Raw genomic sequence first — 26,527 nt, 5'->3', positions numbered from 1 at the left:
GGTCTGTATTTGCCCTAAGAGAAAGAAAATGCATACACCCTCATCATGAGAATTGTTACTGAAAGCTTCCTTACCAACAGAGCAGGACTTTGCATATAAAGAATTTACATCCATTATGTCAATTCTCACAACATTAAATAATGTTGACAAAGTTGTTTTTTTTTTTTTTGAGACAGGGTTTCACTCTGTCACCTAGGCTGGAGCGCAGCGTCAGGAGCACAAATCCTCGAATTCCTGGGCTCAAGGAATCCTCTTGCCTCAGCTTCCTGAGTAGCTGGGGCCACAGATGTGCACCACCAAGCCCAGCTAATTTTCTTACTGTTTTCGTAGAGACAGAGTCTCACTATGTTGCCCAGACTGCTCTCGAACTCCTGGCCTCCCACCTCTGCCTTCCAAAGCGCTGGGATTATAGGTGTGAGCCACTGCACCCAGCCAAAGTTTTTAGTTACATGGGAAAGGCTATGTCATAAAGTTGAGGAAAACATACAGGGTTGTAAATACTCTCTGACAGGGTGTCACTCTGTCACCCAGGCTGGTCTCAAACTCCTGGACTCAAGCGATCCGTCCACCTCAGCCCCCCAAAGTGTTGGGATTATAGGCATGAGCCGCCGTGCCCAGCCCCTGTCTAATTTTAATGATGTAAAAATGTATAGGAAAAAGACAGCAATATTTTACCAGAGGTTTGGGTGGTAGGATTATGAATAATTTAAATTTATTTTATTCCATATTCTTTCCTCTTTTTTGCAATGTTTTACAATGCGAACATATTCAGGAAAACAGCTTTATTTTATTTTATTTGTTTATTTATTTTTGAGATGGAGTCTCACTCTGTCACCCAGGCTGGAGTGCAGTGGTGTGATCTCGGCTCACTGCAACCTCTGCCTCCCGGATTCAAGCGATTCTCCTGCCTCAGCCTCCCAGGTAGCTGGGACTACAGGTGTGTGCCACCATGCCCAGTTAATTTTTGTATTTTTAGTAGAGACGGGGTTTCACCATATTGGCTAGGCTGGTCTCAAACTCCTGACCTCATGATCCACCTGCCTCAGCCTCCCAAAGTGCTGAGATTACAGGTGTGAGCCACTGCACCTGGCCAAAAGCATAATTTCAAAAAGAGAATGAAGGCTGGGCGTGGTGGCTCACACCTGTAATCCCAGCACTTTGGGAGGCCAAGGTGGGTGGATCACAAGGTCAGGAGACTGAGACCATCCTGGCTAACACGGTGAAACCTCGTCTCTACTGAAAATACGAAAAATTAGCTGGGGGTGGTGGTGGGCACCTGTATTCCCAGCTACTCAGGAGGCTGATGCAGGAGAATCGCTTGAACCCGGGAGGTGGAGGTTGCAGTGAGCCGAGATCGTGCTACTGCACTCCAGCCTGGGTGACAGAGCAAGACTCTGTCTCAAAAAAAAAAAAAAAAAAAAAAAAAAAAAAAACAAAAAACAAAAAACGAAGAGAATGAGATAACCAAAGAGAGGGAAGCTTTGCTTCTTTCTGGGCAATTATTCCAATGATTAATCTGAAGCATATATAAGGGTTGGAAGTGAGGGAAGAAGACACATTACCTTTAGCAAACTTGTATTTACAGGGTTCAGGCGGGAATTGCATTCGACCTAAAATTTTAAAAAAAGGAGAAAATAATTTTATGAGTTGCTAGGAAAAAAAATGAAATAGCTCGGCATGAGAATGATCTTGCAAGATCAACAGCTCAGTTTGCAGAAGGCTGAATCAGCCAAAGAGATTACCAAAATACATAATGGGAGATATATTTATATGATACACTTTGATATTTCTGAGCAGATCTAAAAATTTAACTTATCTAATTTTCAGAATCAGTTATGTGTCTTTAAAAAACTACAAGCTGAATCTAAGTCTTCCTACTGACTAGCTATATAACATGAAAGAAGGTTACCTTACTTCTTTGAACAATGGACTGGACCGTGAGTCCTCTCCTGCTGGAATCTCTTTAATGGCTTCTGAGCACAACTGGTTCTAATGGCTAAGCCCTGGGCACCTCCCCTGCTTCACTTTCCACCTTTTTCCTTAGTGGGTTTGCCATTCTTTATATCCTCACTCTTTTCCATCTCAAGGTCTTTGGCTATCCAGTCCAAAGTTGAACTCTTCTCATTTTTCTCTTATGGAGTCATTTAATTAAGAATCGTAGCCCTGTGCATTCACAGGAGTGAATTTCTACAGGTAGATAAAGGGAAAGGGTGAGTGCTTGAGGGCTTCCAGAATCAAGGCAAAAGCATAAGCAAAGCCCCAGGAGTGGGAACGGAACAGCTACCGAGGCAAGTGTGAGGTGAGGTAGACTGAAGGTGAGGCTGGGGCACAGGCTGGAGCTGACTGTGGAAGGCAGGATGCCACAGAAGATGTCTGAAGCGACAGGGTTTGAGTTGTTTTAGGAGAGCAGTGGCCTACATGATAGACTGCAGTAGCAGCAAGCAGTGGTTAAAATTACCTAAGCAAGACCCAGTAATCCAGATGAACTTTTACTCTGGGGATTGCGGGTGGGGGGGTATACAAAACTCTTCTAAAATCAGGGATGATATAAAAGTCAGGATCACCGAATTGGAGTTTTGATTTGCTCTATACAAAGGACAACGCAGGCAGTGACAAACGAATGTACCCGTTCACTACAGAATGTGCATTAACTCTAAAACGTAGAATTTAAAAACTGGATCCCTAACTGCTAGGTACAGTGCTTAGAATACAGTAGATAGACTATAAATACTTTCTGGAAGAAAGAACTCTCAAATCTGGATTTAATATAATCAATCATGCTCTCCTTGGTTCACTACTTTGCAATTTCTACATTATATAAGAAGTCTTGATACCTAGTAGACCAACCACAATCACTGTGGGTATTTTTTTTGTTGTTGTTGTTTTGTTTTGTTTTCTTTGAGATGGAGTCTTGTTTTCTCACCCAGGCTGGGGTGCACTGGCACGATCTCAGCTCCCTGAAACCTCTGCCTCCTGGGTTCAAGCAATTCTCCCACCAAGGAGCTGGGATTACAGGTGTGTGCCATCACGCTCAGCTCGTTTTTGTATTTTTAGTAGAGACAGGGTTTTGCCATGTTGGCCAGGCTGGTCTTGAACTCCTGACCTCAGGTGATCCGCCCATCTCGGCCTCCCAAAGTGCTGGGATTACAGGCATGAGCCACAGCCACTGTTTTTTGACATCTACTCTCTCCCCGGCTGCCTGAATGCACTCAGTCTTACTCATTTTCATATTCTTCATAGCAGAGTAAACAGGAGATGATCAAAATATGATGTTGAATGAATAAGTAAGCAAGAATAGTTACTGACAATGACTAGAATTTGTAGAATTTCTTTTTGCTCTTCAATGCATGGATATTCCTCTTAATCCCTACACACTTGTGGGATAAAATGCTCTGGCAGGGGAACTAGGTTTGACTGCGTATGAAAGAGCATCTACTTGTGGTATAGACAGGGCAGCAGAATTCTCATAAACACTGAAGGTGTGGAAATCAGAAAGAGGAAGAGCCCTTATCTACATGGCCAAATTAATACAGTCTTGAAAAATAACTGCAAATGTTGCTTTAAGTCCACACAGTTTTAAAAAGGCAAATAACTAGATACAAGATGAACAGAAATACTTAGCATTATAAGGAAATTCTGATTAAGGATATTTTCTAAAAATATTTTCCTGTATTAAGTATATATATTCATTTTTAAATGTTTTTGATAGTTTAGAAGCATGTATCTCCTCCACCTTTTTAGCCAGAAAACAGTGACCTTTATAAAGTTCCTTCTTGATAAATTGGGGTCACCTCTATAACTTTTTACCCCTGGGGAATGTTTTTTGAGGAAGGGGAACTGAGCGTTACTGGCCTCTATGGGAAGTCATGCCACGTATTTCACACCAGACACGGAGTGTTTTACAGGACAGTTCAGGGAGATGCGAATGTATCCTTTCACATCTGCATATTCTCAAACATTTCCCCACTCTACAAACCTTCTCAACTATGTCTACACCTCTGATTATTTGTTAGACTTCCTTTCCAAAAAACTTCACTCCGTAATATTTTGCTCTATTTAGGGCAAAGAAATCAAGTAATTTCACAGAGATATTTAGTTAAGTTATACATGCTGTAGGAAACACATAATAAGACATATGAAAAACTATCAACTTCATTTGTAATCAAATAAATGCAAATTACAACAGTGAGATACTATTTTTAACCTATCGAATTAACTACTAATAAAAAAAGATTCGATGCTAGACAGTGTGCAGTGAAACAGGCATGCTTATACAGTGCTGGTGGCAATATACTGGTGTATTCTTTCTGGAAAGGAACCTGGCAAAATGTATTAAAGACTTTGTAAAGATTTATAATTTTGGACACATTAATTCTACTTCTGGAAATCCATCCCAAGGAAATAATAAAAGATTCAGAGTTCCTAAGGATGTCCAACAGTATCATTATTTTTATTTTTATTTATTTTTTTGAGACAGAGTGTCTCTCTGTCTCACCCAGGCTGGAGTGCAGTGGTGCGATCTTGGCTCGCTGCAGCCTCTGACTCCTAGGTTTGAGCGATTCTCCTGTCTCAGCCTCCTAAGTAGCTGGGAATACAGGGGCATGCCACCACACCCGGCTAATTTTTTGTATTTTTAGTAGAGATGGGGTTTCACCATGTTGCCCAGGCTGGTCTTGAACTCCTGACCTCAGGTGATCCACCCACCTCAGTCTCCCAAAGTGCTGGGACTACAGGCATGAGCCACTGCACCTGGCCAACAGTAACATTAATAGTGCAAAATCGGAATTAATCAACACAAGCACAAAGTTAAATAATGGTAAACCTACAGAAATACTGATTCTATAATGGAAAAATGCTATCAATAGTGTTAAGTCAGGCCCCCAAATCTTGTATATTTAATATAATCAGGTCTACATAAGGCAAAAAATAATACTCTGTCTTTAGGTAATAGGATTATGATTTTCCCCTCATCCTTCTATTTTTAAATTTTCTTCATATTTTCTACAATGAGCATATATCACTTTTATCCATGTGCTATGTCCTTCAGAAGGAGGCAGAGGTGGCCTTCCAGCCTGCTGGATTTATGGTGGTAATCTATTCCGGATTAGAGGCTGAGGTTCTCAGAAATCTGACAAGTAAATGGTGCTTTAGTTGTACTACTTGCCACAAAGTGAACTACACAACACAAAGCAATCAAGAAAAAAACTGATCCCAGCTAATGAAATCTAATGATGAATTAATTTTCCAAAATGTATGACAAAGAGCAAACTCTGATATGTGCAATCAGAAAGAACAAAAACTAGTATTTACTGACTGTTTCTAGTGTGTCAGCAGTGTGCTACATACTTTTTTTTTGAGACAGGGTCTCACTCTGTCACCCAGGCTGGAGTGCAGTGGCGCAATCATGGCTCACTGCAGCCTTGACCTCCTGAGCTCAAGCAATCCTCCTACCTCAGCCTCCGGAGTAGCTGGGACTACAGGCTGTCACCATGCCAGCTAATTTTTATTTTATTTTATTTTTTGAGATGGAATCTCGCTCTGTTGCCCAGGCTGGAGTGCAGTGGCGTGATCTTGGCTCACTACAAGCTCCGCCTCCTGGGTTCACACCATTCTCCTGCCTTGGCCTCCCGAGTAGCTGGGACTATAGGTGCCTGCCACCATGCCCGGCTAATTTTTTGTATTTTCAGTAGCGATGGGGTTTCACCGTGTTAACCAGGGTGGTCTTGATCTCCTGACCTCATGATCCGCCCACCTCGGCCTCCCAAAGTGCTGGGATTAGAGGCGTGAGCCACCGCGCCCGGCCATGCCAGCTAATTTTTTTAAAAAAATTGTAGAGTTAGGGTCCCACTGTGTTGCCCAGGCTAATCTCAAACTCTTGAGCTCAAGTGATCCTCCTGCCTCAGCCTCCCAAAGTGTTGGGAATACAGGCGTAAGTCACTGCACCCGGCCTATACGTCTTATTACATTTTGATCTCATTCATCTTCACAGCATGAGGATATACTTACCACAGCCTCAACTGCAGGCGAATTGTCCCCTACCACCAGTAAAGTAGAACACCTAGGTAGGCAAAGTAAGAGGTGTCACTCAGCAAACAGGCACATAAATTCCACTGAACACCAAATTAGTCTATGAAAGGCAAAGATATTTGGCAAGTCAGCTGAGGAAACTGAGGAACTTACTTTAGTGTTTTTGATGTGTTCTCATTTTGGCCCAGTATGGGTCTTTTGATCTCCAGGTCTCTGCGTCTAGAAAAACAAAGCAGAAGCAATGCCCTTTTTGGGTAAAGTCATAGCAACTCAGGTTATTTTCTGGTCATAAACACCAAAATTTATCAAGGAATGTGAAACTATCTTTTCTTCACACCTGAGAAGGGAAGAGGCCTGTGACTTGGTTCTTGAGTTGCCACTTCAGTGGCATCTGGTACGGAGCAGGAAGGAGGCTCCTGGCTTAACCCTGAAGGACTCTTTGGGATGCTACAAGGAGACAGCCTCAACACCCAGCAGCAACACCACTGAAAGTCTCAAGTCCTAAGTGTTTAATTAATTTATTTTTTTGAGACAGAGTCTCAGTCTGTTACCCAGGCTGGAGTGTAGTGGCACGATCTCAGCTCACTGCAATCTCTGCCTCCCGGGTTCAAGCGATTCTCCTGCCTCAGCCTCCCAAGTAGGTGAGACTACAGGTGCCCGCCACAATGCCTGGCTAATTTTTGTATTTTTGTAGAGATGGGGTTTCACTATGTTGGCCAGGCTGGTCTTGAACTCCTGACCTTGAGATCCGCCTGCCTCGGCCTCCCAAAGTGCTGGGATTATAGGCGTGAGCCACTGCGCCTGGCCCTAAGTGTTTAATTTACAGGAATAAATTCCTTAAGAGAAGAGAATGATTTACACTTTGAGGAGCAGGGAGCGGTGTTTTCCTTGTAACTGAGTTTAGCACAGGGTTTAATCTTTCTGATTTCAACTAAAAATAGGGAGGCTCTGTTACATAGAGGAAAGAGCTAGAGAGACAAAGTTCAAAATCTGGCTTCACTCCTTACTGGCTGTATAACTTTGGTTAAGTTGATCCATTTCCTCAATCTTTGTCCATGTTTCTAGAAAGCCAGAAGGGGCTCACATTTTCACCTCAGAGAAGCTCGTCCCAAGATTAGACAGTCCTCTCTCCTTCTCCCGCCCTCCTCTTTTTAGAGCTGTTTACAGTTAAGTGAAGAAATAGGAAAAAACTATACCTATTGTAGGAGTTCAAGAAGAGCCGCAGGTTGTGTTGGTTGATGTCTTGGGCAATATGCATTCTGTAGGCTTGGATCACGTCCAGGTTGGCCCGTAACTCTTCCTAGAACAATTTAAAGAAGACATGGGCAAGCTTTTGAGCTCCAGAATAAGTCCATCTTGTTTGGTTTGCATTTTCATTACGAGTCAAATCGTGCAGCTCATGATGGGAACTGGGGCAGAGCCTGGGGACTACTGATGTGCTCGTAGGCTGAATGGCTGATGATTTGCATTAGACTGGTTCCGTGCCATATTTTGTGTCAGATGAGGGCAGCAAAGGATTCAAGTACTAGTTGTGGAACTTAGGTCACCTCATCACACTGAACCCTGATTTCTTTGTGTGTTTTTTTAATGTTCTGCCATTCTTCACAAAAACGGAGATACTATAAAATGAAGACAATAACCAGCTATCTGACAAGGCTGTTTTAAAGATTAAGTAAGAAAAGTTATGGAAACATATAAACCACAAAGTGTAAAACAAATGGAGCGTAACATTTCTTTTTTTATGAGACGGAGTCTTGCTCAGTCACCCAGACTGAGCAATGGCGCAGTCTCAGCTTACTGCAACCTCCACTTCCCGGATTCAAGCGATTCTGCTGCCTCAGCCTCCTGAGTAGCTGGGATTAGGGACATGCAACACTACGCTCAGCTAGTTTTTTTGTATTTTTAGTAGAGACAGGGTCTCACCATGTTGGCCACACTGGTCTTGAACTCTTGACCTCAAGTGATCTGCTGCACCTGGCTACATTTCTTTTACTAACCATAAATCTGTGCAATTAACTTATCTATATCTTCAATGATATAATCAGCATATTACCTATCTATATGTACCACCATTTAATATTATACACTGTATAATTATATATTCCATTGCGTTTATGACACTTTATTGATTTAGTAATTCATTTAGTAATCACTTTATTGATTTAGTAATTCATTATTTTAATCTTTTAAATTTTATTTCAGAGATGGGGACTCACTATGCTGCTCAGGCTGGAGTGCAGTGGCCATTCACAGGCACTATCATAAGGTACTGCAGCTTGGAACTCCTGGGCTCAAGTGATCCTCCTGCTTCACCCTCCTGGGAAGCTGTGACAACAGGCACACTCAACTGTGCCTGGGTGATTTATTTTAATCTTACTACCAACACTTTTAAAGGCATAAAATACGAGAGAAACAAAATGGTCTATACAGTGAAAAGTCTCCCTCTCCACCACCCACTGTTTAATGGTCACTCTGTTGCTGGCCTTCTCAGATGTCATCTGAGCTACACACATACATCATTAAGCAGTTTTAAGCAGAAAGGAAAATTTTTGCATTGGAGGAAAGAAATAATATCAGGGATAATTAAGAAGTCTGTTAATCCAGGGCAATGTGTAAAGTTCACCACCAAGCCTTGTTAGAGAAACACAGATATGGAAAAACTTTCTTCACATTTTCACAACCATGTGGATGAAATGAACCCAGAATACAGTTGGAAACTGACAAGAGTCTACCTGAAACTGAAGGGTACGTGAATCACTACTAGAAAAGTTTGTGAGAGCCCCAGTCTCATTCTAAAGATTTTATAAGAAAAGTTAATACCAAATGATAGGCCAGGTGTGGTGGCTCATGTCTGTAATCCCAGCACTTTGGGAGGCTGAGGCAGGAGGATCTCTTGAGGCCAGGAGTTTGAGACCAGCGTGGGCTAACGTAACGAGACCCCCATCTCTACAAAAAATTTTAAAACTAGCTTAGTGTGGTGGTACATGCCTGTAATACTAGCTACTCAGGAGGCTGAAGGAGGAGGATGGCTTGAGCCTAGGAGGTCAAGGCTGTAGCAAACTAAGATGGCACCACTGCACTCCATCCTGGACAACAGAGCAAGGCCCTGTCTCAACAAACAAACAAATAAACAGACTCCCATGTTTTTAAAAACACAAATTATAGTCCTCTAGACATTGTTCTACACTTGCTTTCCCTTGTAAAGTATGGTAAAGATCATTCCTTATATGGATATATAGAGCTATCTCATTTATTTACACTACCTGTCTTCCCACATCCTTGCTAGTACAAACGTATTTTTAATTTTATTCTCTTATTGGTGAAGTTGAACATTATTCATGTTTAAAAACCATGTTTGTTTCCATTTCAAAGTAATACAAGCATTAACTTGCTTACATGTTTTAAAATTTATTTTTAATTTTTATTATCTTTTTTTTTTTTTTTTTTTTTGAGACGGAGTCTCGCTCTGTCGCCCAGGCTGGAGTGCAGTGGCCGGATCTCAGCTCACTGCAAGCTCCGCCTCCCGGGTTTATGCCATTCTCCTGCCTCAGCCTCCCGAGTAACTAGGACTTACAGGCGCCTGCCACATCGCCCGGCTAGTTTTTTTGTATTTTTTTAGTAGAGACGGGGTTTCACCGTGTTAGCCAGGATGGTCTTGATCTCCTGACCTCGTAATCCACCCGTCTCGGCCTCCCAAAGTGCTAGGATTACAGGCTTGAGCCACCGCGCCCGGCCTTATTATCTTTTTGACTGGTCAAGAGCAGTAGTGAGAAAGGGGAAAGAGTAGAACAGGGAATTCAATCTGTAACTAACTGTGAACAATCAATTCAGATAATTCCCTACCTTCAGACCAGCCTGGATGCTTAAATTTTAAATGAACTCTTCAGTCTTATGAAAATCCACTGTGATCTCATATGTTTTAAATTAAACATATATTATATATATATATGTAGATACAGTTTTATATATACATAGTTATATATAAAGAAATTGTGTGTGTATATATATATGTGTGTGTGTATATATATATATATAACTCTCTGTATATAGTGAGGATGTTCTTGCTTTTTGGAAATTATTAAATACTGGTCTTAGCTTTCCCCTCAGAGGCCTATATGAAGTAGTATTTCTTTTTGCTATGTTGCCCAGGACGGTCTCAAACTCTGGGCTCAAGTGATCCTCCCATCACAGCCTCCCAAGTAGCTGGGACCACAGGCATGTGCTACTAAGCCCAGCTGATTTTTGAATTTTTTTTTTTTTTTTTTTGAGACAGAGTTTTGCTCTTGTTGCCCAGGCTGGAGTGCAATGGCGCGATCTTGGCTCAACGTAACCTTCGCCTCCTGGGTTCAAGCAATTCTCCTGCCTCAGCCACCTGAGTAGCTGGGATTACAGGCATGCACCACCACACCGGGCTAATTTTGTTTTTTTTGTTTTTTTTTCCCCGAGATGGAGTCTTGCTCTGTCGCCCAGAGCTGGGGTGCAGTGGTGCAATCTCGGCTCACTGCAACCTCTGCCTCCTGGGTTCAAGCAATTCTCCTGCCTCAGCCTTCCGAGTAGCTGGTACTACAGGCATGTCCCACCACACCTGGCTAATTTTTTTGTATTTTCAGTAGAGGCAGGGTTTCACCATGTTGGCCAGGCTGGTCTTGAACTCCTGACCTTGTGATCCACCTGCCTGGGCCTCCCAAAGTGCTGGGATTACAGGTGTGAGCCACCGTGCCCAGCCTAATTTTGTATTTTTAGTAGAGACAGGGTTTCTCCATGTTGGTCAGGCTAGACTCAAACTCCTGACCTCAGGTGATCCACCTGCCTTGGCCTCCCAAAATGCTGGGATTACAGGTGTAAGCCATGGCACCTGGCCAATTTTTGAATTTTTATAAAGACAGGGTCCCATTATGGGGCACCTGCCTCAGCCTCCCAGGTAGCTGGCGCTATAGGCATATGCCACCACGCCCCGCTAATTTTTGTATTTTTAGTAGAGATAGAGTTTCACCATGTTGGCCGGGCTGGTCTCAAACACCTGACCTCAAGTGATCTGCCCACCTCGGCCTCCCAAAGTGCTGGATTACAGACGAGGAGGCACTGCGCCCGACCCCTAATTTGTGGTATATTAATACAATGAACTGCTGCTACACAGTAATAAAAAAGAATGAACTACTGACACATGGAATGACATGGATGAATCTCAAGATAGTATGTTGAGCAAAAGAAGCCAGACTCAGAGAAGTAAACACTCTATTATTACATTTATATGAAGTTTAAGAACAGTCAAAATTAATCTATGGAGGTAACAGAATAGTGAAAACCTTGTTTGGGGTGGGGAATTATTGAGTGGGAAAGGATAATGAGTAAACCTTTGTGGGGTGATGAAAATGTTTTATTTGTGTTCTGGGTGGTAGTTACAAGAAACTATACATCAGTAAATGGTCACTGAGATGCACTTAGGATGTGTGTATTACACTATGTATAAGAATTCCCTCAATTAAAGAGAGGGCAAGATGGAGGCAAAACCCAAAGGAGTCAGCTGGAAGAGTTAAAGTGGTTGCCACTAAAAAGCAGAATATGGGGTAGGTGGCAGATTCTTTGTAATAAGCCCTGTAGAACTTCTCTACTCTAAAATACATGTGAATTTGTAACTTTGATAAAAATATGATGAAATAAAAGACTATGGACTTTGGACTTAGCCTGACCTGGATTCAAATGTCAGCTCCACACTTACCATCTGGACAGTGGTGGCAAGTTATGTGGCCTCTCTGGTCTTTGGTTTCCCTATCTTAAAATCAGACTAATAGAACCATGTAAAACACAACTTGGTTTGCACATCTAAAGTACTTATAAATAATCAGTACTCGGTAACTGCTAGTTTTCTTCCCATCTGCCATTTTCCTTCAGATAGTATTTTAAAATAAGCAGATTACAATTGAGCACCCACTCTCGTCTCCCTATTCCAGACCCCTCACAGCTCTCTGACCTCACTGCTCATTTACTCCATCACTCCTTTGTCGGTCACCCAACTCACTTTTCCCTTTCAAGGGTCCCCCTCACCTACCAGTTAAGCTCCCTCCCCTACCCAGCAATTATGTACACGATAACTGCCACTTTCTGTGAAGACTTCGGTTTCCTCACCAGTTGAAAAACACGGGGCGTGAACAAGATAATCTCTAAGCTTCTTTCAGCACTATTATATCACGGTTTTCTCCCCTGAAATTTCTATTTCTGTGAAGCCTTTCCCAGACCTCCTAATGGCTCTAAAGATGTCTGGGGAGGCACGTGATGTCAAACATTAACAGATGGCATGCTACTTACAGGAACAGGTAGCAGGAGATGCTATCTTCTCTCATAGCTCCACATGTCAACTGCCATGTGGCAATGGGTTAAAGATTCACCTTTGCAGGGCCACATGCCTTTCAGACTACATTGGAACTGTTATTTACTAGGGTCCGGTAAATTCTAAGGCAACCCTTCTTTCCTGAGGTAAAATAAGAATTTGCATGCAAACCAATAAACACAGCTCTTCTGGGTGGAACAGGTACTTACCCGCCCAAAGAGATGAGCCAAAATAATGTCCACAACATTGGTTGTCAGGCCAGAGAGCTGAAAAGATAAAAACTCTGTGTTAAGAATGTAAGCATATGCAAAAATTTATCAAGCTACCCAATTAAAATGAGTACACTTTATTATATATGTTATCTCTTAAAAAACAAATGAAAAACCCTTGGCCGGGCACGGTGGCTCACACCTGTAATCCCAGCACTTTGGGAGGCCATGGTCAGGAGATCGAGACCATCCTGGCTAACACGGTGAAACCCCATCACGCTCTGCCTTCTTTAAATCTTTTTAAAGATCACTAACTACCTTTCAAAAAAGTTCCTAGATATCGACTTATTGAATCTCATGGTTTGAGTATCAATAAAGCTTTTTTTTTTTTAAGATAAGGTCTTTCTCTGTCGCCCAGGCAGGACTGCAGTAGCATGATCATGGCTCACTGCAGCCCTGAACACCTGGGTTCAAGAAATCCTTTCCCTGGTTGGGCGCGGTGGCTCAAGCCTGTAATCCCAGCACTTTGGGAGGCCGAGACGGGCGGATCACGAGGTCAGGAGATTGAGACCATCCTGGCTAACACGGTGAAACCCCATCTCTATTAAAAATTCAAAAAACTAGCCAGGCGAGGTGGTGGGCGCCTGTAGTCCCAGCTACTCAGGAGGCTGAGACAGGAGAATGGCATAAACCCGGGAGGTGGAGCTTGCAGTGAGCTGAGATCCAGCCACTGCACTCCAGCCTGGGCGACAGAGCGAGACTCCGTCTCAAAAAAAAAAAAAAAGAAATTCTTTCCCTTCCCTTCAGCCTACCGAGTAGCTGGGACTACAAGCATCTACCACCTTTTACATTTTTGTAGAGACAAAGTCTTGTTCTGTTGACGAGGCTGGTCTTAAACTCCTGGACTCAAGCGATCCTCCTGCCTTGGCCTCCCAAAGTGCTATGACTACAGGCATGAGTCACCATGCCCAGCCAGATTCTTTTTTTTCGAGACAGGGTCTGTCTCTGTCACCCAGGCTGGAGTCCAGTGGCATGATCATGGCTCACTGCAGCCTCGACCTGCTGGGTTCAAGCATTCTTCCCACCTCAGCTTACTGAGTAGCTGGAACCACAGACGTGTGCCACTACAACTGGCTTTTTTTTTTGAGACAGTCTTGTCTGCTGCCCAGGCTTGGAGTACAGTGGTACAATCTTGACTCACTGCAACCTCTGCCTCCCAGGTTCAAGTGATTCTCCTGCCTCGCCCTCCCAAAGTGCTGGGATGGGCGTGAGCCACGTATGTGGCCTAACATTGAATTATTTTTAGCATAGGTGAGTTGAATGCAAGTGATGGCAGTGGCTGCTGCTATCATGCTGTGTGGCTGGGGCTGCACACTCTATGGAGCCGGTGGAAGTCCCGCCCCTTCTGGGTTGCTGCAGACCCAGGCCTCCTGCTCTATGGAGCAAGCAGGATCCCTGCCCTCCTGGGCAGGGCTATAGCTGCCCAAACTGCAGCTATGGATCTCAGCCTCCCTGTGCTCTTGGGGGAACCAGGAACAGGGAGGATTTGCCCTCCCAGGTGCAGCTGCAGCCAATGCGCCTGTGGCTTCAGACCTGGGCCTCTGGCTCCGGGAAGCAGGCAGGAGCTGGGCCCCTTCTGAGTTGGCGGGTTGGGAGCTCCTGGGTGCAGTTGCAGCCGCACTCCCAGGCGCAGGACCAGGGCATCTCTGCAGTCTGCACCCTTGGGTGCCCCAGGAAGAACCCCTGCAAGCCCCAGGGCCATGAATGGAGCAGGACACAGACAGAATCCTGGGCAGATTGGGGCGGGGTTCCCAGTAAGGCCCCATCCTCAGGCCAGGGAGGCCCTGAAGGCTGGGGGCTGCATTGCCAGTCGCCCAGACCACAGTGGGGACTTGTGGCACCTCTTCCTGGCCTGCCCATAGCCTCTCATGGACCAATGAGCATGCACTTCCTTCCTTCTGAGGTCCATAAAAGCCCTGGGCTCAGCCAGAGCAGGGTACAGGATGGCCAGAGGATGAAGGTAGAGAGACTGGACAATCAGCTGCAGAGAGGAATACACACTCCACTGAGAGCTACAGAGACGACCTGCTGTCAGAGAGGAGCTACTCGCTCTGCTGTGAGCTCCAGAGACCTGCAGAGAAGTCGGAAAGACTTGCCTGTGGAAAGGAGCCACCCTCTCCAGGGCCTCCTGTCTGCCAAACGCTGAACACCCGACTGGACGACCTGCCTACAGGGAGGAGCTACCCATTCCTCTGAGCTGTTCTAACACTAAATAAAACTCTTCTTCACCCTTCACTTGTTTGTGTATCTCATTCTTCCTGCATGCAGAACAGGAGCTCGGGCAAAGGTGCTGCGGCCACAGAAGTTTCTGGCTAGACACCCCAGAGATCCCATAACACGAGGGATATAATTTTTTCTTTATTCCCACTTTTTTCTTTTTAATAAATGTCCTCTCCCAACAGAATCGCCCATTTTTTACTCTGGTTTGGGGCTGGGACTGGGAGTGCTTATATTTGTAAAGTCATTAGCATTTCCCTTTAGTTTCCTATCTCCTTGAATGGATTTTAGAGGTTACATTCCTTCCTTTTTCAGTTAGCAAACATCAGCAATCCACATGTCTTTGGAATCTGTAGCAAAGATAAGGTATTGGGGTTCACTGTAGAGTGACTCATTAATTTCATTCAGTAAGAAAGTGAAAATGCAAACTATAGACTAGGAGAAGCTATTTGAGATACATGCACCCAGGACTCACATGCAGAATATTTTTTAAAGTGGAAGCGGAATAAGAGTGAGGGCAAAAGACTTTAACAAACACTTCACAAGAGGATATTCAAGAAAAGATGCTTGACATCACTGCCCCTTAGGGAGATGCAAATTAAAACCCAGGATTGGCCAGGGGCAGTAGCTCACATCTGTAATCCCAGCACTTCGGGAGGCTGAGGCAGGTGGATCACAAGGTCAGGAGTTCAAGACCAGCCTGGCCAAGATGGTGAAACACCATCTCTACTAAAAATACAAAAATTAGCCAGGCATGGTGGTGGGTGCCTGTGATCCCAGCTACTCGGGAGGGTGAGGCTGAGAGTTGCTTGAACCTGGGAGGCAGAGGCTGCAGTGAGCCGAGATCATGCCACTGCACTCCAGCCTGGGCAACAAAGGGAAACTCCATCTCAAATAAACAACAACAACAAACAGGATTATCTATCTATTAAGCATAGCTTAAAATTTAAAAGATGATATAATTAAAAATTCTTATTTTAATGATGAAAACTATTTTGGTAATGGAAAACATAAAAACAAACTAATATTACAAATAAAACTGCTTGTTGTTTACTAAAATTAAAAGTACTTATAATATCAAATGTTGGTGATGTGGAGCAACTGAAACTTTCACGCACTGCTGGTGTGTAAATGGTCAAATACTTTGAAGACATTTTATTTTATTTTATTTTATTTTATTTTTTTACCTTTAAGAAGTCTTTTATTTTTCAAAATAGGTACAAATGCGTTGTACAAAATTCAAAAAGAACACAAACTTATGTGTCAGCTATCCTCGCCTAGAAAAGTATTTTCAACTCTGAAAACCTTAGCTAGGTTTAAAGCAGAGACCTAACTACAAAGCTATTTTGAAGTGCTAAATTAATTTAAATGAGGATGATAGCCATGCTTAAGTCCTTAAAGGAAGCAAGCATACAAAGGAATGTAATCAAATTACCCTCCTATTGCAATCCTCAGTATATCCAGGCATTAACAAATCTCTGCAGTCAACTAAGATAACTTTCTGAGATAGAGTATAATACTGTTTATAACTTCTTTTCAAATTTCTAAAATACCCAAACCATTTAATTGATTCTCCAGTTACTGTCTTTCTAAGGGGGACAGAATTAACATAGGAGAGTGTTTTGGCTACAGGTATGCACACATGTATATACCCATCTACTCTGTGGTACCTCTTGATTTAGGGTTATATTTAAACTTCTGTTTAAAAAATCAAGGTCTTGAAACTTTGCTGTGGAGTATGTGGAAACTTTTATGTATCCCAACCGCCCTTGCTATCAGATAATAAAAACGAAATAGAGCCATGTTCCTTAACTCCATACAGCAACAGCAGAATGGCACAAGTCAGCTGCGCAACAGAGAGCCAGGAATTCTTTTGCACTACAGCGTAACCAAGAATGAGGAATATTCTCATTCACAGGTTTAAATATAGTGCTGGCATTTATTTTATTTTTATTTTTATTTTTTTTGAGACAAAGTCTCACTGTGTTGCCCAGGCTGGCATGCAGTGGCACAATCTCAGCTTACCACAAACTCCACCTCCTGGGTTTAAGCAATTCTCCTGCCTCAGCCTCCTGAGTAGCTGGGTTTACAGATGTGTACCACCATGCCCCACACCTGGCTAATTTTCGTATTTTTAGTAGAGACAGGGTTTTGCCATGTTGGCCAGGTTAGTTTTGAACTCCTGATCTCAGGTGATCCGCTCACCTCGGCTTCCCAAAGTGCTGGGATTACAGGCATGAGTTATCTTGCCTGGCCTTGGTCAAATACTTTGGAAAATTGTTTGACAATATCTACTAAAGCTAAACATACAACTGCCCTATGACTCAGCAATTTCACTCCTAGGTATAAACCCAAAAGAAATAAATGTGTATCTCTACTGAAAGACATAAGGAATATGCACAGCAGCTTTACTCATAAGATCCAAATAACAGAAACAACTCATTCTGCGTAGTCACATAATAGGTTACTAAAGTACAGTTTAGAACTACTGTTAAATTGTAAATTTTTTTTCTTTTTTTTGAGACAGTTTCACTCTTGTCACCCAGGCTGGAGTGCAATGGTGTGATCTCAGCTCACTGCAATCTCCGCCTCCTGGTTTCAAGTGATTCTCCTGTCTCAGCCCTCTGAGTAGCTGTGATGACAGGCACCCGCCACCACGCCCGGCTAATTTTTGTATTTTTAGTAGAGATGGAGTTTCACCATGTTGGCCAGGCTGGTCTCGAACTCCTGACCTCAGGTGATCCTCCTGCCTTGACCTCCCAAAGTGCTGGGATTACAGGCATGAGCCACCGCGCCTGGTCAAATTGTAATTTATTTATTTATTTATTTTTCTGAGATAAAGTTTTGTTCTTGTTGTCCAGGCTGCAGGGCAATGGCGCAATCTTGGGTCACTGCAACCTCCGCCTCCCAGGTTCAAGTGATTCTCCTGCCTCAGCCTCCCGAGTGGCTGGGATTACAGGCATGCACCACCGGCTAATTTTGTATTTTTAGTAGAGATGGGGTTTCTCCATGTTGGTCAGGCTGGTCTCGAACTCCCGACCTCAAGTGATCCGCCCGCCTCAGCCTCCCAAAGTGCTGGTATTACAGGCATGAGCCACCGTGCCTGGCCCAAATTGTAATTTACAACTACTGCTACACACAACTTGGATGAGTTTCACAAACATCGTGATGAATGAAAGAAACCAGACAGAGAATACATTTTCGGCCGGGCACAGGGACTCATGCCTGTAATCCCAGCACTTTGGGAGGCCAAGGTGGGTGAGTCACGAGATCAGGAGTTCGAGACCAGCCTGGCCAAAATGGTGAAACCCCATCTCTACTAAAAATACAAAAATTAGCTGGGTGTGCTGGCACGCACCTGTAGTATCAGCTACTCGGGAGGATGAGTCAGAGAAATCGCTTGAACCAGGAGGCGGAGGTTGCAGTGAGCTGAGATTACACCACTGCACTCCAGCCTGGGAAGCAGAGTGAGACTCCATCTCAAAAAAAAAAAAAAGAATACATTTTCTACGATTCCAATTTAACAGATAAAACTGTTTAAAAACAGATAAAACTGCCGGGCGCGGTGGCTCAAGCCTGTAATCCCAGCACTTTGGGAGGCCGAGACGGGCGGATCACAAGGTCAGGAGATCGAGACCATCCTGGCTAACACGGTGAAACCCCGTCTCTACTAAAAAATACAAAAAACTAGCCGGGCGAGGTGGCGGGCGCCTGTAGTCCCAGCTACTCGGGAGGCTGAGGCAGGAGAATGGCGTGAACCCGGGAGGCGGAGCTTGCAGTGAGCTGAGATCCGGCCACTGCACTCCAGCCCCGGCGACAGAGTGAGACTCCGTCTCAAAAAAAAAAAAAAAAAAAAAAAAAAAAAAAAAAAAAAAAAAAAAACAGATAAAACTTATCTCTAGTGGCAACAGTCAGAACAGGTAATTTCTGGGAAGGAGAAGAAGTATCAATTAGGAAAAGATACAAGGGAATCCCCTAGTGAGCTGGGAACATTCTGAAGTATCTTGATTGGATGGTGATTTTATATGTAAACAGTCTTCAAGCTGTATACTTAACATTTTTACCCTTAACTGTATATATACCTCAGTGAAAAATTGGTAAGCTGTTTTGAGATGGGCGAAGATGAGCCAATGGACACCTTCATGTGGTACTTACTTTGGAAACTGCCCGGTCAATCCAGCCTTTTGCGCAAGGGTCAACATTAATGAGCATAAGGCCTTCCACAAGCTCTGGATGGTCGAGCTGAAAGAGGAGGCAAAGACGACAGTATGAAAGCTACACTCCCAAAGTTCTTCTAAATAGTTGGAACATGACTGATCAATTCTTTCTTACATGCCTTAACGCCTCACATTTGAAAGTAAAACTACAAAGAAGGAGAACATGTGGAAAAATAGCTCTTGAAATCTGACTTAGCATCTGGAAACCAGTTTCTGGTTTTACTATCAAATTACTTATTTTACTATCAAATTATCTTGCCTTGCAAAGATCTATATGCAGTTGTTCAACTCATGGTGGATCTTTCTCATTGGGAAAGTGCCGTTGGCACAAGTGGCTGCTCCACACTCATATATCTTTGTTCTCAACAGGGGCTTCTAAAGTTTTTTTTTTTTTCCCCAAAACCACCTGAACAGTTTATATCATGCTCAGAAGACTCTCCTATCACTGAGGAGGTATTGAAAAAAATAATAATAATTTCTAGCCGGGCACAGTGGCTCGTGCCTGTAATCTCAGCACTTTGGGAGGGTGAGAGGGGAGGATCACGATGTCAGAAGTTAAGAGACCAGCCTGACCAACATGGTGAAACCCCATCTCTACTAAAAATACAAAAATTAGCCAGGAGTATTGGCGGGTGCCTGTAATCCCAGCTACTCAGGAGGCTGAGGCAGGAGAATCACTTAAACCCGGGAGGCAGAGGTTGCAGAGGGCCAAGATTGTGCCATTGCACTCCAGGCTGGGCGACAGAGCAAGACTCCGTCTCAAAAAAAAAAAAAAAATTTTTTTAAAATGAGTTCTAGCTCTCTAGCTTATTTAATTAATTAATTTATTTATTTTGAGACAAAGTTTCACTCTTGCTGCCCAGGCTGGTGCAGTGATGCAATCTCAGCTCACTACAACCTTGGCTTCCAGGATTCATGCAATTCTCCTGCCTCAGCCTCCCAAGTAGCTAGGATTACAGGCACCCGTCACCACGCCTGGCTAATTTTTGTATTTTTAGTGGAGACGGGGTTTCACTATGTTGGCCAGGCTGGTCCGAACTGCCGACCTCAGGTGATCTGCCCACGTCAAACTCCCCAAGTGCTAGGATTACAAGCGTGGGCCACTGCACCTAGCCCCGAGCCTACTTTTTTTCTCTTACTACAGTAGAAAATTTGATAAGCAGAGAAATGATAAAAAGCAGAAAATAAAATTTCACATTATCTTACCACACATCAATCCATTAATATTTTTTGGTACATTTTCTTCCAGTCCTTTCCTACAGTTATGACAAACTTTACGTTTTGTCATATTCTATTCTATTCTAACTTTTTTGTTAACATTATAAGGTATGCAAACCATGTATCATTATAAAGTTTTTCGTAAACTTAATTTTAATGGCTGTACAAAATTCCATTATAAGCAGTATCTAGGAATGGCTTTTTATTGATGACGTACTGTCCCCATTTGTGATTTTTCAAGTATTGTAAGTACAAAGCAAGACTTTATACAACCTGCATCTAAAGCTGACAGAAGTTACAGAAAAATTGACATAAGTCCCAGAATACTGCCTGGTCATTTAACACAGCGTAATAGCTGTGACCTAGGCAGTGCCTCAAGCATGTTGAGGCTAATCCTCTATATACTTACTGCAAATCTGCTGAGGATGTAAGCTCCAGCTCCAACTCCAATTCCAATGATGCTTTTCAGGCTGTGAATGGGACATAATGACAAATGACAACTTCATTTGGAGGCAGCACTGCGTAATTGAAAGCATACAACCTGGGTTGAAATCCTGGCTCTGATATTTATTAGATGTGAGAATTTGGGCAAGTGCTTTCTTCCTTTTCCCTAACTTTCTGAGCCTCGGTTCCTTCCCTATCTATAAAACAAGGATCCCAGCTGGGCGCAGTGGTTCATGCCTGTAATCCTCATGCCTGTAATCCCAGCACTTTGGGAGTCTGAGGCAGTTGGATCACGAGGTCGGGAGATCAAGACCATCCTGGCCAACATAGTGAAACCCCATTTCTACTAAAATACAAAAAATTAGCCAGGCATGGTGGCGTGCGCCTGCAGTCCCAGCTAAACAGGAGGCTGAGGCAGGAGAATCGTTTGAACCCGGGAGGCGGAGGCTACAGTGAGCCAAGAGCACGCCACTGCACTCCAACCTGGTGACAGAGTGAGACTCTGTCTCAAAAACAACAACAACAAGGATCCCACCACCTACTTTCAAGTTGGTTTTAATGGTTAAATAACATATAACTAAGGCTGGGGGCGGTGGTTCACGCCTATGATCCCAGGACTGAGAGGCCAAGGCAGGTGGATCACTGAAGGTCAGGAGTTCAAGACCAGCCTGGCCAACCTGATGAAACCCTGTCTCTACTACTAAAAATACAAAAAAAATTAGCCAGGCACGGTGGCCTGTGCCTATAATCCCAGCTAAATGGGAGGCTGAGGCAGGAAAATCGTTTGAACCTGGGAGGCAGAGGTTGCAGTGAGCCAAGATCGCACCACTACACTCCAGCCTGGGCAATGGAATCAGACTCCATCTCAAAAAAAAAAAAAAAAAGTAGTATATATATACATATATATATACACACACACACAGACACACACACAGACACACACACACACATATACACAGCTGAAACCTGGCAGTTATCCTTGGTAGCTTACTGTCAGTATCCAACCCATCAGCAAGTCAGTGGAGTCCACCTCCAGAATATACCCATCTATCTACTACTATCTACTTCAATCATCCCCAACAGCAGCATCCAGTACCATGCTATCATTATCTCTTGCCTGGACTATTGTTAAGTTTAACTGTTCTCCCTGCTTTCTCTCTCTGATTCCTCTCCAAAGCATTCTCTTCATAGTGAGATGAACCCTTTAAAAAAAATTTAAACAGCTTTATTTTTATTTTTTAGATACAGGGTGTCACTGTTACCCAGGCTGGAGTGCAGGGGTGGGATCACAACTCACTGTAGCCTCAAACTCCTGTCGTTAAGTGATCTTTCCACCACTGGGCCCAGCTCAAGGTAGATTTCTAAATCTTCTAGGTCTCAGCGTATGTGCCACCTTCCTAGAAAGGAATTCCCTCACTAGCCTTACTAATCTAGATCCTGCCCTTATTCTCTATCACAACACCCCCACTGACTTATTTTATAAAACTTTATTATTTGTTTGCTTACTTGTTACCCCACTAAGCTCTAGAAGGACAGTGACTACTGTTTTCCTAATCTTCGTATCCTCTGAAACAGACACTAAAGAACTCACCATAGAAAGTCAATAAAAACTGCACGAAAGACTACAGAATGAACCTACCTTAGGTGGGTAAAAACAGAAGGCAGCATTTCGGCCAGCTCATCCATTGTGGGGTACTGATACCTGAAATCCAGAAGGATATCTCCTGAATTAGAAAGTACTCACAGGGGGGAGGGGGGAGGAGGGAGGGATTGCATTGGGGAGTTATACATGATATAAATGATGAATTGATGGGTGCTGACGAGTTGATGGGTGCAGCACACCAACATGGCATAAGTATACATATGTAACAAACCTGCACGTTATGCACATGTACCCTAGAACTTAAAGTATAATAAAAAAAAAAAAAATAAGAAATGTAATCCTCAGTGTTGGATGTGGGGCCTGCTGAGAGATGTTGAGATCATAGGGATGGATCTCTCAGGAACGGCTTAGTGCCATCTTCCTGGTGATGAATGAGCTCGTGCAAGATCTGGTTGTTTAAAAAGTGTGTGGTGCTGTGGCACTGACCTCACCTTGCTCTTAATCATGTGACATGCTGGTTCCCTGTCACCTTCTGCCATGAGTAAGAGCTCCTTGAGCCCTCACCAGAAGCTGAGCGTATGTCAGCACCATGCTTCTTGTACAGCCTACAGACACATAAACCAATTAAACTTCTTTTCTTTGTAAAAAAAAAAAAAAAAAAAAAGTACTCACAATTCCCAGTTACTAGAACAGCTGGAAAGGTACAGAAGTCTTAGATAAAAGGCTGGGCACAATGGCTCATGCCTATAATCCCAGCACTTTGGGATACGGAGGTGGGCAGATCACCTGAGGTTGGGAGTTCGAGATCAGCCCGACCAACATGGCGAAACCCCATCTCTACTAAAAATACAAAATTAGCCAGGCATGGTGGTGTGTGCCTGTAATCCCAGCTACTCGGGAGGCTGAGGCAGGAGAATCGCTTGAGCCTGGGAGGTGGAGGTTGCATTGAGCAGAAATCACGCTATTGTACTCCAACCTGGGAAACAAGAGCGAAATTTCGCCCCCCTCAAAAAAAAAAAAAGAAGTCTTAGAAAAAAGCATTTCCTTTTACCAAAGGCTCAAAGGAGGTGATGTGGTACCTGAAAATGATTGTGGCATATTGTGTAACTCTCTACAACTGCCATGCTAAGGAGAAAGTGAAAGAATCCACTGTTTCTATATCCTAATGAGCAGCCCTTGGGACCAGAGGGTGCCACATGAAAAGAATTAGTAACAGGGTTCTCTCTTAGGGTGTTTCCAAACCTCTAGCAATCACTTCAGTTTGGAGTCCAGGCTCAGTAAACCTCTGGCACTAAGAGTCAACTCAGAAAGTGGGTCTTGGTCTGCTGCTATATTTAGACAACTAAATGCAAAAATAAACAAAGGTTTTCTAGTTATGGGCACACAGTTACAAACCCTTAGCATGAATGCTTATTTGTTTCACTTAGGCAGAGAATAACATAGTTATTTTTAAAAATTTATTATTAAATTTTTAAGAGACATGGTCTCACTCTGTCACCCAGGCTGGAGTGCAGTGGTGAAATCATAGCTCACTATAACCTTGAACTCCGGGGCTCAAGCTATCCTCCTGCCTCAGTCTCCTGTGTAGCTGGGACTACAGGCGCGTGCCACCATGCCTGGCTAATTTTTCAATTTTTTGTAGAGATGGAGTCGCGCTATGTTGCCAGGGCTGGTCTTGAATTCCCGGCCTCAAGTGATCCTCCTACCTCGGCCTAACAAAGTGCTACAACTACAGGTGTGAGCCACTGTGTCTGGCATGGTTATTTTACCGTTTTTGAATTTGGTTCATAGTATGAACCATATGATCCTAAAATGTTCGAGCAAGCCCAGGAACAGACCCAGATCAGAATTCTTAGAAAAGCAGTAAGCATCTGACTGGGAGCGTTGGCTCACGCCTATAATCTCAACACTTTGGGAGGCTGAGGCAAGCAGATTGCTTGAGCCCAGGAGTTCGAGACCAGCCTGAGCAACAGGGCAAAACCCTGTCTCTACAGAAAATACAAAAATTGGCTGGGCGTGGTGGCTCACGCCTGTAATCCCAGCACTTTGGGAGGCCCAGGCGGGCGGATCACGAGGTCAGGAGATCGAGACCATCCTGGCTAACACAGTGAAACCCCATTTCTACTAAAAACACAAAAAATTAGCCGGGAGTGGTGGCAGGCGCCTGTAGTTGCAGCTACCTGGGAGGCTGAGACAGGAGAATGGTGTGAACCCGGGATGTGGAGCTTGCAGTGAGCGGAGATCTCGTCACTGCACTCCAGTCTGGGAGACAGAGCAGGACTGCGTCTCAAAAAAAAGAAAAGAAAAGTAAAGAAAATACAAAAATTAGCCGGACATGTTGAAAATGCAAAAATTAGCTGGGCATGTTGGTGCACACTTGTAGTCCCAGCTAGTAGGGAGGCTGAGATGGGAGGATCACTTGAGCCCAGGAGGTTGAGGCTGCAGTGAGCCATGATCACACCACTGTACTCCAGCCTGGGAAACAAAGCAATATCCTATCTCAAAAAAAAAAATAAATAAATAAAATAAAGTGATTACAGAATTGAAGATGGAATTGATCCTAAGATGACCACTTACATATGAGGCAGTATCTGTTCTACATCTGACAGGGAAGTCAGCCTGCCTCTGCCTGAACACTTAAGGGATGGTGTGCTGTGGAACCATTTGTGCACAAAATAGAAAAAAGGAACTGGATCCAAATCTTGTTGGATATAAATTGACCACTGACCAATTTGCATTATAGAGTCAGAACAGCACAGATTCTGGCACCAGACTGTCTGTGTTCAAATCTTAGTTCTGCCACTTATTTGTTATGTAATGTTAGCCATGTTACTTAATTTTTCTGGGCCTTAGTTTCCTCACTTATAAAATGGGAATAATAGTAAACTTATCCCATAGGGTTATGAGGAGTAAATGAGTTAACAAATGTAAAGCATCTAAAGCAGTGTCTGGAACATGGTTTGAGTACTATTTAAGTATTAGCTATTATTTGTCTGCAATTGTCTATTTCCCAGCAGTCACTGGCCAAAGGCAGCTCTGGAGATGAGTGAAAGGAGAGGGGAAGAATTAGAATTCCACAGTGTGTGCGCTCACTCCTCCTAAGGTCTTCTCGATAAGCACACCGTCCAGGGAACAAACAGGTAGGGAGCCTGTAACTCTGCCCTGCAAAGCAGACGTAGGAGGAAGCTGAGAGTGCCAAAGCCAATCAATCGGCCCACACCTCTATCTGCCAGGACAGCCTCTCAGAATAAATAGTTACACAGATAGTCAAATTTCCATTATCAGATTGAGAGTCAAATTTCCATTATCAGGATGGGGAGATGCTCCCAGGAAAGCTCAGAAGGACCTGAATTTGGGCCTAGGTAGTTGGGAGTTTCGAGGAAGGACACAAAAGTGACAGTTTTGTTTTGTTTTGTTTCTGGGGACAAGGTCTTGCTCAGTCACCCAGGCACTGCAGCCTCAATCTTCTGGGCTCAAGTGATCCTCCCACCACAGCCTCCCAAGCAGATGGCAACACAGGTGAACACCACCATGCCTGGGTGGCTAATTTTTAAATTTTTTGTAGAGACAAGGTCTTCCTATGTTATCCAGGCTGGTCTTTTTTTTTTTCTTGTTTTTTTTTTTTTGAGACGGAGTCTCTTGCCCCGATGCCCAGGCTGGAGTGCAGTGAGTGCAGTGGCGCGATCTTGGCTCACTGCAAGCTCTGCCTCCCGGGTCCAGGCCATTCTCCTGCCTCAGCCTCCTGAGTAGCTGGGACTACAGGCACCTGCCACCATGCCCGGCTAGTTTTTTGTATTTTTAGTAGAGATGGGGTTTCACCGTGTTAGCCAGAATGGTCTTGATCTCCTGACCTCGTGATCCGCCCACCTTGGCCTCCCAAAGTGCTGGGATTACAGGCATGAGCCATTGCACCTGGCCCACTATCCAGGCTGGTCTTGAACTCCGGGGCTGAAGCAATCCTCCTGCCTTGGCGCTCCAAAGTGCTGGGATTATAGGTGTGAGTCACCACGTCTGGCTAAAAAATGACGCTTTCAAATAGATAAGGAAGGGAAAGACAAAGACAGTGAGAAGTAGGTGTTCCAGGCACTTACGCCTTGAGATTACAGGAAAGCAGGCACCTGCTATGGACAGGCATTCCTGGATATGGGAAAACATACAGTTTCCCCTAAAAAACTGTAAACACCAGTCCTCTCAGCCCAAGGAC

The 26,527-nt window shown here is 43.8% G+C and overlaps 1 protein-coding gene and 1 non-coding gene across 2 annotated transcripts in view; both read right to left on the bottom strand.

Moving 5' to 3' along the window:
* LOC115892797 (protein NDRG3-like) overlaps positions 1 to 22,406 on the bottom strand; it is a 28,025-nt gene extending 5,619 nt beyond the window's left edge. Inside the window, exons 1-8 of the mRNA XM_030915108.1 lie at positions 22,360 to 22,406; positions 20,686 to 20,746; positions 18,997 to 19,083; positions 12,565 to 12,621; positions 7,224 to 7,327; positions 6,181 to 6,246; positions 6,007 to 6,058; positions 1,563 to 1,610 (exon numbers count right to left, since the gene is read on the bottom strand). Coding sequence (XP_030770968.1) covers positions 1,563 to 1,610; positions 6,007 to 6,058; positions 6,181 to 6,246; positions 7,224 to 7,327; positions 12,565 to 12,621; positions 18,997 to 19,083; positions 20,686 to 20,746; positions 22,360 to 22,406 — 522 coding nt within the window. The remainder of the gene's footprint in view (positions 1 to 1,562; positions 1,611 to 6,006; positions 6,059 to 6,180; positions 6,247 to 7,223; positions 7,328 to 12,564; positions 12,622 to 18,996; positions 19,084 to 20,685; positions 20,747 to 22,359) is intronic.
* On the bottom strand, positions 16,641 to 16,775 carry LOC115893052. The gene has a single exon (XR_004053008.1). It is a non-coding gene; the product is annotated as a small nucleolar RNA SNORA46 (small nucleolar RNA).
* Positions 22,407 to 26,527: the final 4,121 nt, after the last annotated feature.

This window comes from Rhinopithecus roxellana, chromosome 13 (assembly GCF_007565055.1).
Source record: "Rhinopithecus roxellana isolate Shanxi Qingling chromosome 13, ASM756505v1, whole genome shotgun sequence".
NCBI classification, from domain to species: Eukaryota; Metazoa; Chordata; class Mammalia; order Primates; family Cercopithecidae; genus Rhinopithecus; species Rhinopithecus roxellana.
This window is presented reverse-complemented; position numbering and strand designations above follow the sequence as displayed.